Raw genomic sequence first — 18,294 nt, 5'->3', positions numbered from 1 at the left:
TAGAACAAACACAGACATACTGAGTTAAGCATATGGACATGCTGCTGCTGCACAATTAGAAAAACACAAGACATGTTGCATCAAGCATGTGTGACATAAATGCAATCCCCCAACAAAGTAGGGTAGTTGCACAAATGCATAACACAAAACCCAACCCCCCCAAACAAGCAGATCTACCACCAAGACTTATGTACTGCTGCTGCTCCGAAGAGCCAAGTGCACCAGGAGTATGCTAGCTAGGTGTGTCTTGGCCTGCTTGGTTGAATTGCATAAGGCTAATGAACTGAACCTCTATGTGTTCCTGGGCACGTTTAGCCGAAAGGCTTAAATGGCTAGTGACTTGACTCATAATGTGTCTCTGGACAAGGAAAGCCTAGAACTTAATTAATTAGTGACTAAGCTTAGCTATGTGTGGATTTATTTAAATATATAACCTAAGATAGCGATGAGTGCCAGTGCCTGATTTGGCTACGGCTTACCTTGATAAAGACGCAATTCTATGTGTCATGGCTAAAAGCAGACATTGCTATCCAAGCTGATAAAATAAAAAGGCCCAGCAATCACCTGAACAAATAGCATTTTTAGAGAAAACTCTAACAGTGCACTACAGTGAAACCGGCTTTCTTGTAAACTGAGCAAATTTCAAATGTTAGGCAAAAAGAGAGTACGCAAGTTGGCTACCACATTACACATCAATGGGCCTATCAGCTTACACCATGTGAGCCGATTGGCTTTACATATCACATATCACATGGCTTACAGATTACAAGTTCAAAGAACTTATCAGCTTGTGCCATTCAGAGTTTCATGCCTGAACTTTATTCGGAATCTTCGTCATTACTATCATAAAAATGAAATTGTTTCTCAGTAGTGCTAAATATAAACAAATAAAACCCTCTCTTTACAGTTACGAGTATGGAGGCCTTTCCAATGTATGCTACGTTGACAATATTACAGTATTATAGTTATGCTGTGTCATAATAATGCTTTATTAGTATAATATTGTGCATAATCTGAGTTTCCACAACCACTGTGTTGATATCAAAAGGGCATGCATGCATTAACAACCTCTGAAACTTAATGACATTAAACTGAAATAAACTAACTCTAGAACAGAATCTGCTCTGGATCAAGTAAGGTTCATAGAGTAAGTTGCAATGGTTACTACATTTCTGAAAGATAAAGAAAAAACAAAAACAAAAAACAATGGTAGCAGAAAGTTGCTTCAAGGGTGTGTAATTATTGCTTACACTGGTGCTCTTTTGGAGAAGAGTTATGTATTCATGAAGGAAAAACAAATCCAAGGCACTAACATGGGCAATATATTTTTAATTTACACCCCGATGAAGGCTTTTTAGCCACAGTGGTGGTAGTCTTTTTAAATGTAGTAGCCCAATTTTTAATAAAGTATTTTTATCCTTATACTATACCCCACGTGAGTGCCATGGATTTGTTTTTCCTTCATGAATACTCTGAAAGATACTCTGGTTTTCGAAATCAAAAGTTAACTGCTTACTCTGAGTAAACTTATCTGGTTTAGTTAAACCAATTAAACATGCTTTCTGGAACAGCCCTCTTTAGTCTTACTCTGTCAAAAAAAAAATTCTATTTTTGTTTCTCCAAAAACATTTAGGTGAAACATCTGAGACAAAGTTCAGTCAAACATATAACTATGAATTCCATTAAGTCTCCTGAGCTATGAAAGAACAACCTTTGAACAATACAATGTCCCTCTCTGAGTCAGGACACTCACCTTTCTGCCAGTGCCATTGAGGTAGATTCTCTCAATGTGATCATAATAGGCATCGCACCAGTACATGGTACTGGTCCCATGATCCAGAGTGAGCCCATTGGGCCACAGCATGTTGGATGTCACAAATATGTTCCTGTTAGACCCATCCATCCATGCCTTCTCTATCCTCCCAATGCTGTCGTTCACGTCATCCTCTTCCCAGTCTGTCCAGTACATCCAACTGCAACAAAACCAGAATACAGTCAGTCTAGACCATGCAAACCATGTTTGTATTTTCTTTTGAAGCAGGCATGAATATGTATTACAATTTGAAACTGAACTTACTTGATAATTATACAGACATAAAGTGCACAGTTACAGCAGATAGACAGGTTTGGAAATTTACAGTTATAGAGGTGTAAATGAAAAGGCAGATGCTATTTGCACCCTGGTGCAAACAGTGTCAGATACTATTTGCACCTTCATTTAATTATTAACATACAGTATAGGGACATACTGCAGCGTGTTTGTTGTGCGTGTTTATTGTATTTGGAGTCCCACAGAAACCTTACACCACCCCTAAACATATAACCTACAAACATATGCCATAGTTTTACTACAGTAACCATGGTATTCATAGTTAAATCATAGTAACCCCTAGGGGAGTGCAGCAAAGCTATTATCTGTATATGTATCTGTTGCTATGGCAAAATTATCCGCGTCTTTATCTGTATTCGGATATAACCGGATGTAAAAATAGACTTTCATGGATCATAAATCAGGCAATTAATAATTGGTATACAACAATCATGTCTTTCAGAAATGTACACACTGGCAGTCAACAGGAAAGCCTCTCTCATGGCAATGCATCTTTTCCACCCCCTCCATAACTCCTTTCTACAACTCCTATCTGGGAGACAGTACATGCTTCCTTTGGTCAAAAAGAGCATGTATAGTTAGACTTTCATCCCAACTGCTCTTTGTATTTTAAATAAGCAGCCAATATTAACTTTCTTCCAGTAACCTGGCCTCTATGTTTTTTTTTTATTTATTTTTTTATGAATGTTTGTATTTATTTCTAATATAATGTATTTTGTGCTTGTACTACTGAGTCTTCCATCAAATAAAAATGTCCACACCCTGAAGGATAGAACATAATGTTTTTTGAATTTAAATTTAGCTTATGTAACAATTGTACACATCAGGGGTGCTCACACGTCTATGGCAAGACATCTACTTTTTCATAATATTATTATAGTAAGATCTACCATGCACAATATACATATGCATTGTAAGCAGTGTTGTAACAAAATCACAATTTCAGTAGTCTGTACCAATACCAATGATATTTGACAATGCTCGATACCAATTTCAATACTGCAACAAAAAGTAATACTAATTTGTTCCCCATAATTCTCCACAGACCATTGACTAATTTATAATTATATCTTTTTAAAAAAAATTTTTTTTACATTTCCTTTTCTATGTTGGGCAAGAACCCACATGATCTGTTGCTCTCAACTGGTTAGTGATATTTGAAAAGTGATTGGGTCAACATTCTGACATGATCCTTTCTCTTGTAAGTGTACTTAAGGGATTTGTTGCCTCTGAGTACTAAGCAGAGTCCAATGCAGGCTTTTCTGTCTCATCAATGATAGAAGCCGTGCTTCATGCGCACCACATAAAACAGAATGGGATAGAGGGCGAATCAAGTGCTCTCTGTCCCGGTGTGTTGGCTGCATGACCCCATGAATTATTCAGAAGGCAAACAGCATGCTCCCAGTCTCATCCTGCACTTTTCAAAATGTAACAACATGCAGAGTATAACGAAAATTAGCAAAGATCACATAGAGTTTATGGGCGGAAAGTGAGGGAGAAGGAGAGAGGGTGAACAAGAGAGATAAAGAATAGAAAATAGAGAACGAAGGCGAGGAAGAGGCTGGCAGGCAGAGTGAGATATTGAGGGCTTCACTAATCCCTTAAACTGGAGCATCTAGCTAGGACAATGAGGAGTTCCCTATCTGTCATTCACTCGACGTTGTGTTGATGTAGTGACACTAGAGGTCACTCTTGGGAGCCCCAAACACCTCTGCTTTTTGAAAAAAGGCCAATGGGAATTGGCGAGTGGTATTTGCATGCCACTCCCCCAGACATACAGGTATAAAAGGAGCTGGCTCGCAACCACTCATTCAGATTTTCTCTTCGGAGCCGAGCGGTTGTGTTCGGCGAGCTGAATTATTCTGCCAATCCATTCACCTCGAAAAGCTGTTATATTTACGGTGCATTACAGCGGCTTCTCCCCCTCTTGCACTGGTGAAGTGCAGAGAATGCCCTTGGGTGCTTCAGCAGCTAAAAGATTATATTCTTCCTACTGAAAGAGTATATTATCCCTTCTAAAAGAGTGGCATTAACGGAGAGCGTCTTTTTAAAGATGCCTCTCGGTTTGTGTGTATTACCTGGTTGCGGTCGTTACCTCTCCACTTCTGATGGCCACGATCGTGGTCTTATGTGCTTGGGCGATGCCCACGCGGAGACATTGTTCGTGGACGGGTCATGTTCTCACTGCGAGAGCGTGACCATGGCAACGTTGCGGTCGCGGTTTTTCCTTCGTTAGAGGGAAAGACCACCCCAGTGGCTCCCTGCCTCGGTCCTTCTACCTATGGGTTTGAGGCCGCGTCGGTTAGCACTGGGGGCAATTTGGGGACCCCAATGGGAGCCACTCCACCAGGTAACTCCCCACGGACCTCCCATTCCCCAGTACGCTCGTTTGCCCCGCTGGGATGAGACCGCTGTCTCGTCACAGGGAGAGTTCGCAATCTCGTTTCGGCGCTCGCGAAGTGGATGAGCTCTCGATTGCAGCATCGGAGAGCGGGCTGTCCAGTCTGACGCGGAGGACTCGACTAGGCGACCGCACCTGAAGGTGGGAGTCTGACACGCAGCTGGCAGCCATGCTTGCAAGGGTGGCTGCGTGTGTCGGGCTGGAGTGGAACCCTCCACCCCCTGAACCCTCGCAGCCTGACGATTGATTCCTGGGCCCGGAGCACCACTCACGGCCACGCCCCGCCCTGGTCTCTTTCTTCCCGGAGGTGCATGAGGAGCACACAAGGTCGTGGTGGGCACCTTTCACTGCCCGGACCCGGTCTCTGAGCTCCTCTGCTCTCGCTACCCTCGATGGTAGGGCTGCCAGGGAATACTCGGCGATTCCCCAGGTGGATAAGGCGGTTGCGGTGCACCTGTGCCCGCAAAACGGCACCACCTGGTGAGACCACCTGAGACCCCAGTCCAGCGCCTGTAGGGTTACATCGTCTCTGGCGACTAAGGCCTGCGGTGCTGCTGGACAGGCCGCCTCCGCCCTGCATGCCACGGCTCTCCCTGCAAGTGCACCAAGCCAAGGTGCTAAGAGAACTGCACAAGGGTAGTTCTGACCCGGGATTGATGCAGGAGCTGCGCTCGGCAACTGACCTCGCTCTCCGGGTGACGAAGGTCATGGAGTGGACTCTCGGGAAGGCGATGTCCACCCTGGTGCTCCAGGAGCGCCACCTATGGCTCAACTTGGTCAAGATGTGGGAAGCTGACAAAGTACCATTCCTTGATGCCCCCGTCTCCCAGTTCAGCGATACCGTCGAGGACTTCACCCAGCAGTTCTCGGTGGTGAAACAACAGACGGAGTCTATTCAGCACAACCTGCATTGGCGCGGTTCAAGACCTCGCACCTCGTCTGCTTGTCACCAAGGGTGTCCTCCTGCTGCAACAACATGGCGTGGAGCCACCCACAGGAAGCAGACAACACCCGTTTCACGGCCGGCCGCCAATAACACAAGGAAGGCTTTGAAGCACCCCTGAGACGGGCGACCCAGGCACGTGGAGACCTGCTGCAGGCCTAGAGATGGAAAGCAGACACTCCATCCCCCAGTGGAGGGCCAGGAGGAGAATCCTTTACCTTTTCGTTGATTTACACCTACACATTCAGAAAAGGAGCAGTTTCCTCATTCCCTGGGTCACATATCCGGTGCTCACGGCCGTCGTTATCACGACCACCGGCCACCGTTCCTTTATGGCAGGTATGGTGCACCAGGGGCGCCCCCCCCGCTCCTGCACGCCCAGCTGTGGCACAAACACGCCCACATCAGGTTGGTTCCAACGGACTGCGGGGATGATATTTCTAAACAAGAACGCCGCTACCTTGCGTGCGGAGATCAATACCCTTCTACAGAAGGGTGCGATAGAGCCTGTCCCTCCGGCCGAGATGAAGAAGGGGTTTTACAGCCCCTACTTCATCGTACCGAAGAAAGGCGGTGGGTTGTGGCCAATCTTGGACCTGCGAGTACTGAACCGGTCTTTGTACAGACTCCCGTTCAAGATTGTAACGTCTGTGTAAGATCAGTGATGGCTAATTACACTTTGTTTAAAAAAAACCCTTTTAGCCTTTTGACATTTGCATATAAATTACTGACCTGGCCTCCGCGTTTACATTTATATGGGTGCTAAATTGCAGATGGTCTTTATCACTATCAAAAGGATGCTAAAACAGGTCGCCTCTGGAGTATCTCCATCAAGCTTCAAACACATTCCACAGAAAGGGGGGTGACCCCCGTGCCAGGCACCAGAGCAGTTGTCTGTCTCCAGTAATTCCAATACACGTCACACACACACCTAAAGACATTTTCTCTATTTAGGCCATAGTAAGCAGTTATAAATGTATCTGCTATATGCATGTGTTGTATGTATATTCCCCTATTATATTAACTTAGTTAAAACTCTTTACTTGTATTAGTTAGACGTTAAATGCCTATATTCAAGTGTATGAGTGTATCTCTGCTTTAATATCGTCTGGAGGTTACCTTCTTGGTATCAAAATGATCTTCTCTTTATTTCTCACAAAACAATGTACACCATGTGATCGTGAAATGCATCGAACAATTCTTACTATGTTTTGAATTAAAAGCTGCACTAGCGGTCCAGATCAGCAATAAAATGCGAATGGGCCATAAACGGAGACAAAGGATGTCTCTCCCGCTCAAAATGCATGCCTCTGATTGGCCACTCCACCCACAAAATGGGTGCGGCAATGAACTATTAAAACTCCAGAACGCAGACTAATCATCGCTCAAAAAACTCTTCTTCTTGAGACCAACACACTCCAAAACTCTCCTCTTGAGTTTAACCTTCTGGCAGTGTTTACCTTCAAGTAACTTTGTGGATTTCCTGTGGACTTCTTCAACTCGCTCCTAAAGAAATCGTCGAGAACCTCGTCTACCGCATCAAGACTCTTATTCAGCAACAAACCAATGCAAGTAACCATTTACAACTGATTAGATGCACGTTTAAGTTTGAACCCCTTTTAAGGTGAATTGTGCCTCTGATGATTCTCATTTAGGTTGTGGCTAATTGAGGTGAAATACTGCCATTCTTTTCTCTTCTCTCTCCTTTCCTTACTTTCCTTCATTCTATATATGTATGTTTTGCTTAGTTTGTTTGTATGTTAGTTATAGTTTCATTTATTAAATCCCTTATATTCACAATTGATTGTCTCTGTGTTCCGCTCACAATTCAAAGTCACTGAATGCTGCTCCTTGCTACATGCTAAACTACTGCTAGCACTGTATAAGTAGGAAGGCTATTGTTCCTTGGCCAGGAAAGTAATCTTCCTAGAATTGATAAATAATTATATTGTCTGCTCGGTGGACGGACAGATCAAATAATTGTAATATCGATTCTGCTACAGTTAATTCTAAGATCTAATCTAAATATTTATTATTAATTATAACCAGTTATAATTAATTATAAATAATTCCCTTTTTAAGCTAATTTGCTACAAGATGCTGAAGCAAAAACACATTCTAGCGAGTGTCCAGCATCAAGATTGGTTCGCGGTGGTAGACCTGAAGGACACATACTTCCACGTCTCGATTTTACTTCAACAGAGACCCTTACTGTGGTTTGCTTTCGAGGGCCAGGCATACGAGTACAAGGTTCTCCCCTTCGGCCTGTCCTTGTCCCCTCGTGTCTTCACGAAGGTCACATAGGCAGCCCAAGCCCCACTAAGGGAAGTGGGCGTTGGCATCCTGAACTATCTCGATGACTGGTTAATCCTAGCTCATTTTCGAGAGTTGCTGTGTGCACACAGGGACCTTGTGCTCCGGCACCTCAGCCGACTGGGGCTTTGGGTCAACTGGGAAAAGAGCAAGCTCTCCCCGGTTCAGAGCATCTCTTTTCTCGGCTTGGAGTTGGACTCAGTCAGTATGACGGTGCCTCACGAACAAGCACGCACAGTCGGTGCTGAACTGTTTGAAGGCGTTCAGACAGAGGACAGCGGTTCCACTGTCATGACAGGTTACGCTCAGGGGAGAGTGGAGACTCCACCCCAAGTGGTCCAGCTGATTTGGAGTCAATTCGGCAAAGCGTTGGTAGACCTGTTTGCTTCTCGGGAATCCTCCCACTGCCCGCTTTGATACACCCTGACCGAGGCACTCCTCGGTATAGATGCGCTGGCACACAGCTGGCCCCCGGGACTACGTAAATATGCATTTCCCCCAGTGAGCCTACTTGCACAGACCCTGTGCAAGGTCAGGGAGGATGAGGAACAGGTCGTCCTAGTAGCACCCTACTGGCCCACCCAGACGTGGTCCTCGGACCTCACGCTCCTCGCGACAGGACGGGGGACGGGGCACCATCTGGCAACCCGTGACCAGACCTCTGGAATCTCCACGTCTGGCCCTTGGACAGGACACGGAAGACCACCCATGGTGGTAGACACGATCACTCAGGCTAGGGCTCCTTCTATGAGGCACCTGTATGCCTTGAAGTGGCATCTGTTCGCTAAGTGGTGTTCTTCCCGACACGAAGACCCCCAGAGATGCGCAGTCGGATTGGTGCCTTCCTTCCTGCAGGAGAGGCTGGAGGGGCGGCTGTCCCCCTCCACCTTGAAGGTGTATGTAGCCGCCATTTCGGCACATCACGATGCAGTAGATGGTAAGTATTTGGGGAAGCACGACTTGATCATCAAGTTCCTGAGGGGTGCTAGGTGGTTGAATCCCTCCAGACCACGCCTCATCCCCTCGTGGGACCTCTCTGTAGTCCTTCATGGTCTACGGGGAGCTCCCTTTGAGCCCCTGGAGCCAGTTGAGCTTAAGGCACTCTCTTTGAAGACTGCCCTCCTGACTGCGCTCACTACCATGAAGAGGGTAGGGGAGCTGCAGGCATTCTCTGTCAGCGAAACGTGCCTGGATTTCGGTCCGGGCTACTCTCACATGATCCTGAGACCCCAACCGGGCTATGTGCCCAAGGTTTCCATGACCCCATTTAGGGATTAGGTGGTGAACCTGCAAGCTCTGCCCCGGGAGGAGGCAGACCCAGCCTTGGCATTGCTGAGTCTGGTGCATGATTTACGCATCTATTTGGATCGCATGCAGAGCTTTAGAAGCTCTGAGCAGCTCTTTGTCTACTTTGGCGGACAGTGGAAAGGGAGCGCTGTCTCCAAACAGAGGATCGCCCATTGGGTCATTGACGCTACGGGCCCAATCTACTAGGAGTATGACGGCCTTCTGGGCCCTGACCAATGGCACCTCTTTGGCAGACATCTGCAGAGCAGCGGGCTGGGCAACACCCAACACCTTTGCGAGGTTCTACAATCTCCGGGTTGAGCCGGTCTCGTCCTGTATATTGTCAGGTACAAGCAGGTGAGTTCTGGGACAGCTGGCTGGGTGTACTGCTTGCGCATTGCGCCTTTCCCCTCCCCTGAGGTGAAGACGTGTGCTTTTGACTCCCAGTCGTGTTCACAAGTTGTGATCCCTGGATGACTTTCCTTCTTATCCCTGTGGCAGGCGAGTTTGTGGAGAAACTTGCTACCAGCCCAGTACATGTGCTAACTAAGCCCTGTACAGGGGTAGGTGCTCCACATGCGCTGGTTCCCCATAAATGACCACATGTGATATATCTGCCTCTAAATCGTTTCCCTGTCGGTAAACTGCGTCTTCCTTGGGCAGAGGGTCCTCTGCCCCTGGTTACCGTGTTTGTAGAGTTCCCCTCTCAGATAGGACCTACCATGGGACTTCTCCACATGACATACTTCCGACAAGATTCAGTAAGACCATGTGACGTATTTCCACTCAAATTGCCACCCCCCTCCGGGCGGGGTGTGGTCTCTGCAGTGTCTTCCCCTTGGGAGTGACACCCCCACCCCCGACATAGACATTTATGGCCCCCAGCCGGTAAACAAAATTCTAGTCTTTCTGGGGAGAAAACAGAGGAAAAGAGGCCACAGCTGGGCTAGCCTGTCCCTATTTGTTGGGCAAGTCGACTTGTTCCCAAAGGACCATTCAACGCTCATAAGATCGTTGGGGGAGGTTACGTGATGGCCTGGTGTGCTAGCTTCGAGGCACACAGTGGTCTGCCCATCTCACATGGCCAGTCCACTTAACACAGTTCAGCTTATTGTGGCGTTTCATATAGGGACCCCTAGTGTCACTACATCGGCACAACTTCGAGTGAATGATAGATATGGAACGTCCTGGTTACTTTTGTAACCTCCGTTCCCTGATGGAGGGAACGAGACATTGTGTCCCTCTTGCCAAAATACTTAACTACCCGCTGAAATGGCCAGGACCTTGTCTTGGCTCCTCAGCACAAAACCTGAATGAGTGGTTGCAAGCCAGCTCCTTTTATACCCATATGTCCGGGGAAGTGGTATGCAAATTCCACTCGCCAATTCCCACTGGCCTTTTTTCAAAATCAGAGGTGTTTGGGGCTCCCAAGAGTGATCCCTAGTGTCACTACATCGACACAACATCTCATTCCCTCATTCCCTTATGAAAGTAACCAGGACGTTTATTACAATGCACAGTGAACTGGTAGGAGTTCACACAATCAGTTTTAACCTGATGAAAATCCCGCGGTGTGAAGATTGAGGAAATCTTCTCTGGGGAATGAATACAGCACAGCAAAGAAGTGAGCACAGAGATAAAGGACATGAAACAAATGGAAAGACAGAGACATAGATTGTGAAAGTCCAACGGACCAAACATGAGATACAGAAAGAGAGAAAAAAGAGTTATTGAGTCAGGCAAGTTCATCCTTATCATGTTAACACAGGCTGCTTGTGGCATGAACAGAGAGATGTATATAGGGGAGAAAGATAAAAAAAAAAGAAAAAAAAATCTGGACAGGTGTGTGTTTTTTTTTTTTTTTTTTTTTTTTAATGGTAATCCCGTCCAACAGACCAGACAAAGATCAACATGCCACCTGCTCACCTGATAGATGGCCAATCCCTAATAATGGGCACTAACCCCATTTCTATAAATAAGCCCATACAGGTGGGTCAACACAACAGAGCCAAATTTGTATTGAAGGAACATAAAATGATTCAAATAAAGGCTTACACAGATTAATTAAGATAAATATTAAACATAACATTTGGTAGGAGAGGAAATATTTTAATTCCATTCAGTCAAAATCCAATTAAGCAACAGTGGATGACTTTTTTTTTATTTTTTATATATATAAATATTTAACATATAGTAGTGCTGTCAGACAATTTAAATATTTAATCACAATTAATCACATGATTTGGCATAGTTAATCACAATGAATTGCAGACTTTGAAAGTGCTGAAATTTGACTCTATATACTTCTTTTCCAGTTAAAATGCATAAAGAAAAAATATGTAACAATAATGTTTATTAATATTTTCTAAACAAAGACTTTCACAGTATAATGATAGACATCCATTAAAATACCTCCAATCAACGTAACAATAACCTTTTCCCAAAGTAGTAGGATGACTAAATTAAAAAATAAAGAAAGAAATCCCCATAATTCGCATATTCGTTGTAATGCACATTAAATCTCTTAAACCCTCATTCTACACTTTGAATCTGACTTTGCTATCCACTTGCAGCAATCAAGAAGTTGCATTTACATGATTCGTCTCAAGGTGTCAACGCACTGCACAAAGCTAGCGTCAAGCGGCACTTTGAAGTTTGATCTCCACATGAAAAGCACTGCAGAGAAAGGCAGAGTTTGGAATGGCATACTACCCATACTACTCTTACTGCATCTGCCATTTCTAATATGGCAGAAAGAGTAAGAGTAGTATGGCCATTTCGAACAAGGTCAACATCTTGTTCTGCTTTTAGCGGTGGCACTGCCCATGTAATGATACTTCTTTTGAATTGTCTGGTAACCATTAGCTGACACTTCGAAAGATTAGCTGCAAATTGGTCAAAATTTAAAGCAAGAGACAACAGACTTTCCACGGGAAACTCCAACAAGCTAGCCGGCCGCAGCGATCCCTCATTAGTGGCATGTATCGTGTGGTTGTCTTTTAGGTGATTGTTAAGACTTGATGTACTTCTGTTGTAATTAAATTCTGCCTTGCAAATGATGCAATGTACTTTCTTTTTGTCTGAATATTTTTAAACTAAATAAAATGTCAAATTGGTAAATATGTTAATCGCATTAAAAAATAAAATAAATAAAATAAAAACTTTAAAATTAATTGCATGCTTTAATTCTGACAGCTCTAATATTCTGTATCTGCATAATGATCTCTACTTCCACAAACATGAGCCAAATCAGGACACAAAAAAGGATACTAAACAGGAACTACCTTTACATACAGCCTAAGGCCAGAAACACACTTTACGCAAGTACGCATACGCAGATCCGAATGCTTTTTTTCAATGCATTGCCAATGCACGGGCCAGTTGAACTTACATAACATGCATTCTTGCGTTAGTGTGGCGATAACAAACCTCAATACTGAAGGGGCTGTTACCTTTAGAAGGCTGTGCCATTAAACTGGATTTTTCATTATTCAGGTAAATGCTGAATATATTGACTTACCTTATTTGCTCAGCAATATTTTCTTCAAACTGTTGCTCGGCCATGACAGTAGTTGACTTGAGAAAGAAAACTCACCATTCAAGCAGACCGTTCACACTAATGTTTGCTATAGCGCCCCTTTTGGCAACTGTCAGAATAGTGTTATGAATTGCAGTCTAAGAAATTTTGAAATGCAACTACACGTGCATAGCTAGGAGCATCTGCGTTCACATATTTTCATATATTATATTTTGGCTTTAGTAATTCACTAATAATCTGACAGATAGAAAAGTGTTCATGTAAACACTTTGGGGGGGGGGGGGAGGAATTCAGTTATGCTTGATGCAAATTACATTTCTCTGAATAGGTGGTGTAGATCAGATGTAGAAGAATAATTGTCATTTGTGAACCTTTACATTTGACTACTTTAACAATCTGATTCAAAAATTAAAAAGCCTCAAAATAGAGCTTTGCTTTGAGGCATGCTATACCACCACAAGTTGACAAATGTGAAGCCACTGTATTTTGGCCAAAGTTCATGCACTCGATCCATTGATGCTTTGTTAAAGAGGACAAAAAGGACAGTTTGTTCCAAATTCCCACCTTCGACTGACTGGCAAAACAGGACACATCAATAACAGCTCTGAAGAGGAAGCTGCTGTGCTTTTCATTTCCTGTCAGAGGGCTAGATGCAGAAAGCTTTAGCTTTCCATTCCCAAAAAATATAGTGTCAAACTGTCTGCGTAATGTGTTCTGAGCTGACAGTTCAGTGGAGGACGCTTTTAATACACATTTTACTCTTTTCCACACCACTGAAGTTATCCCATCAGGACTGGCACGTGGTTGTGACTGTGGAGGTGAGATGGCGCTTTTGCACATTTTAATGTTGCTTGCACAAAAATGCACCCTTTGATAGTGTGTGTTGACAAACTCACAAAGGGACAAATTCGAGCTTGCTGTCATTGCTCCTTGCTTATTTTATTGTCACTATTGACATTGACATTGAAAGATTAACTTCATTAAATGCAAGAGAGAATTGCATAACTTGTACAAGTGTGAGGTCTACACAATGAACACAATTATGGCTCTGAGCTAATGAACCAATTGTGTCTGGAAATAATGAAACTATTCTGCACTTGCTTTACCTCTCTTCAAATGATTCAGTAATCAACACCTCTTCAGTTCACTAAAGATGGTCAAATCTATTTCAACGTGTATTAATTACTTAACAATAAGTATGCACTCTTAAACAAAGCATTTCTTTACATACATTGTAAATATTACAAGAAGTACACAAATAACTCTTAGTATATGTTCACACAGACAGAAGAAAATCGAATTTTTTGGCCTATCTGACTCAAATCCATTTAGGATTTTGTAGTCTGTACAGGACAAAAACACAAAAAATCAGATTGTAACAAGACTGATCCAAATCACATTCGTAGGTGGTTTGGAATCTGACAAAAACAGATTTTTTCTCAATGCGTCTCAGTCTGAACGGTCAGATCAGATTTTTATGTGTGTTTTTTTTTTCATCATTTATTGTGCGTGATGGGTTGTTTTGTCGAGAAGACATGTACTGCGTTCCAAATGGCTTAAATGATGCCTTCAAAGCGCACTTAGAAAGGAAACCAATAATGATGACCATGCTGTAGGATTGTTACAAGAAAAATGTAAATAAAAATGACTTAAAAAAGTACAGAATGTCCGTTTTATTACAACTTTCAGTCCTCCGACAGTGGAAGGTAAAGTCTATGATGGGAATAGGGCATTGGGATGATCACTTCTCAGTTGAACGCACCCATGTGTCATGTACATGTTACAGGCAGAGGTGGGTAGAGTAGCCAAAAACTGTACTCAAGTAAAAGAACAATTACTTAAAAAAATAATTACTCAAGTAAAAGTGCTAACATAAATAATTACTTGAGTAAGAGTAAGAAAGTATCCAATTAAAAGAGTACTCAAGTAGTGAGTAACTTGTTACTTTCACAAATGACATAATGGATGTTAACTCCCATATATTCCATTACATAATACACATATAACATGTATTACAGTATTATTATTATAATTAATATTATTATTATTGATGGAAATTCTGTCATCATTCACCATCATGCTGTCCCAAACCCAGATGACTTTCTTTCTTCCGTGCAACACAATAAGGAGATTTTATACAGAATATTGGTCACCATTTACTTTCAGTGAATGTATTTTATATATATATATATATATATATATATATATATATATATATATATATATATATATATATATATATATATATATTGAAAGTGAATGGTGACTGAGACTGAGACTGTCAATCTCTAACATTCTGTCTAACATATTTTGCGTTCCACAGAATACAGAAGGTCACATGAGTTTGGAACACCATGAGGGTAGGGAAATGATGACAGAATATTAAATTTCTTTAATGGGATAGTTCACCCAAAAATGAAAATTCTCACATCAATTACTCACCATCATGCCATCCCAGATATGTATGACTTCCATTCTTCTGCAGAACACAAATTATGATTTTTAGAAGAATATTTCAGCTCTGTAGGTCAGTACAATGCAAGTGAATGGGTGCCAAAATTCTGATGCTCCAACAAGCACATAAAGGAATCATATGATAGATGTGGGTGAGGAACAGATCAATATTTAATTCATTTTTTGCTAGAAATTCTTCTCCCAGCCCAGAAGGGGGACGATATGCAGAGAAGAATGTGAATCACCAAAAACTCAAGAAGAAGAATGTGAAAGTGATCTGTTTCTCATCCACACCTTTCACATCGCTTCTAAAGATATTGATTTAACCACTGGAGTCTTATGAATTACTTTTTGAGCTTTAAAATGTTGGCACCAGTTCACTGGCACTGTATGGACCAAAAGAGCTGAGTTATTCTTCAAAAAAATCTTCATTTGAGTTCAGCAGCTGAAAGAAAGTCATACACATCTGGGATGGCATAAGGGTGAGAAAATGATGAGAAAATTTTCATTTTTGGGTGAACTATCCCTTTAAGGGTTCTTGTCAGATCTGGATGAATTTGTCAATAAAAAGAGAGGTTTGGAAACCTTTCTAGTAATTATTACAGTGAAAACGTGAACAATGTCCCACAGGGATATTATGTAGAATGCTGAAATATAAACTAAAGCAAGATCATGTTCTATTAATGCCTACGTTCGCTATTTCATAGCTTTTAGTTCTTAGTTCAGTGTAGTTACAGTTTTCAGTGTCACAATAATTTAGATTATTAGTTCTGCACAGCAGTACCGCTGCTCCCTAAACACAGAGTATGCAGCCTGCATAGGGCACCAAGCACAGAAATGCTGTCTGTTCACACTCCAGTTGTCAATTACACGTTCGGTAGAGCAAAAGGCATTTGCACTTAACATGGATGTTTAAATGGATTTATACAGTTAATCAGCCCGAAGTAGCTGCAATAGTTTCCAGTACCCCCACGAGGGCACGGGGTAAATGCATAAATACTGCTCATGACATGCGGGGGACAAAGCGCACGGATATATTGCTGCACTGATTTAAAAATATACACTTAAAAACTGATGTCACAAGAGCCCATATTTACAGAATCACCCTGAAAATGACCATCACCATGTCACAGAAAAACCCACGTCATCATTAGAGCCACAACTTAACACATTGTGCTGCCTTAAGTTGGATCTGCAATTTTAATCTTGAAATATCCATTTGTCTTGGTGTTAAATGAAGGCATTGCATGATGAAACTATTCTTTTTTCACTGTGCGGAGCGAAGAAAGTGTTTCACTTAGCTTGAAGAGCTTGATGCTGCAGCAGTGATGGACTCGGCTTGAGTGACAGTCTGTGACAGCGTGCGCAGCTGTGTGAACTTCCTCTGTCATAAAAGTCCTATTCAATAATCTCTCAATAAATTATGCATTAATTCAAATTAAACCCAGTAATGTAACGACAGAAACACCGCACACTGTAACGAAGTAAAAGTAATTTGTTTTTCAACAGAAATTTACTTGAGTGAGAGTAAAAAGTACCCACTTTTAAACCTACTCTAAAAGTAATTTTTTCCCCCAAAAAAGTTACTCAAGTAAATGTAAGGGAGTAAATGTAGCAAACAGGGCAAAGCAGTGCAAACCTCTAAAATAATAACGATATTGGTTTTACTCACCCAAAGAGAGACACTAAGGTGCGGTAACGCACTGGCTGTGAGCCACCACAGCGTGATAAGTTATTGAATGATGCATGCAAATACAGGACGCTTTGCTACCCGCTAAAATACAGGACAACAGGCATCCAGTAAGGTATAAAATACAAGACAGATCAGCTAAAACTGGACTGTTGTAAACCCTAGCAGCAATAACATTGCATATGCCACCTCTCTTGTTTTTTAAGCCGTTGTCTGTGACTAATGTGATATTTGATACTGCCCACTGCCCTTATGAAAATGTCCATTGCTAAACTCTCATGCATGGTGAATACAAAAGTTTGCATCATTACTATGACAACAAACATGTATGTGCTAGCAAAAGTGACTGCTGTCTGAACAGAAAAAATTCAGACCTGTCTACATATAATCTGCAATTTGAACAGTCTGTTTAAAAAATCCTTAGACAGGTTTTTCCTGCAGTGTGAACAAAGCCTCAATATACTTATAAAGTGTGTGTGTGTGTATATATATTATATATATATATATATATATATATATATATATATATATATATATATATATATATATATATATATATATATATACACAGGTGCATCTCAATAAATTAGAATGTCATGGAAAAGTTAATTTATTTCAGTAATTCAACTCAAATTGTGAAACTCGTGTATTAAATAAATTCAGTGCACACAGACTGAAGTAGTTTAAGTCTTTGGTTCTTTTAATTGTGATGATTTTGGCTCACATTTAACAAAAACCCACCAATTCACTATCTCAAAAAATTAGAATATGGTGACATGCCAATCAGCTAATCAACTCAAAACACCTGCAAAGGTTTCCTGAGCCTTCAAAATGGTCTCTCAGTTTGGTTCACTAGACTACACAATCATGGGGAAGATTGCTGATCTGACAGTTGTCCAGAAGACAATCATTGACACCCTTCACAAGGAGGGTAAGCCACAAACATTCATTGCCAAAGAAGCTGGCTGTTCACAGAGTGCTGTATCCAAGCATGTTAACAGAAAGTTGAGTGGAAGGAAAAAGTGTGGAAGAAAAAGATGCACAACCAACCGAGAGAACCGCAGCCTTATGAGAATTGTCAAGCAAAATCGATTCAAGAATTTGGGTGAACTTCACAAGGAATGGACTGAGGCTGGGGTCAAGGCATCAAGAGCCACCACACACAGACGTGTCAAGGAATTTGGCTACAGTTGTCGTATTCCTCTTGTTAAGCCACTCCTGAACCACAGACAACGTCAGAGGCGTCTTACCTGGGCTAAGCAGAAGAAGAACTGGACTGTTGCCCAGTGGTCCAAAGTCCTCTTTTCATATGAGAGCAAGTTTTGTATTTCATTTGGAAACCAAGGTCCTAGAGTCTGGAGGAAGGGTGGAGAAGCTCATAGCCCAAGTTGCTTGAAGTCCACTGTTAAGTTTCCACAGTCTGTGATGATTTGGGGTGCAATGTCATCTGCTGGTGTTGGTCCATTGTGTTTTTTGAAAACCAAAGTCACTGCACTCGTTTACCAAGAAATTTTGGAGCACTTCATGCTTCCTTCTGCTGAAAGATGCTGATTTCATT

General features: G+C 42.3%; 1 protein-coding gene across 1 annotated transcript in view; it reads right to left on the bottom strand.

Annotated features, from left to right (window-relative positions):
• LOC127446903 (low-density lipoprotein receptor-related protein 1B-like) overlaps nt 1-18,294 on the bottom strand; it is a 491,131-nt gene that overhangs the window by 210,222 nt on the left and 262,615 nt on the right. Inside the window, exon 13 of the mRNA XM_051708221.1 lies at nt 1,754-1,973. Within this exon, the coding sequence (XP_051564181.1) occupies nt 1,754-1,973 (220 nt within the window). The remainder of the gene's footprint in view (nt 1-1,753; nt 1,974-18,294) is intronic.

This window comes from Myxocyprinus asiaticus, chromosome 10 (genome assembly GCF_019703515.2).
Source record: "Myxocyprinus asiaticus isolate MX2 ecotype Aquarium Trade chromosome 10, UBuf_Myxa_2, whole genome shotgun sequence".
Classification (NCBI taxonomy): Eukaryota; Metazoa; Chordata; class Actinopteri; order Cypriniformes; family Catostomidae; genus Myxocyprinus; species Myxocyprinus asiaticus.
This window is presented reverse-complemented; position numbering and strand designations above follow the sequence as displayed.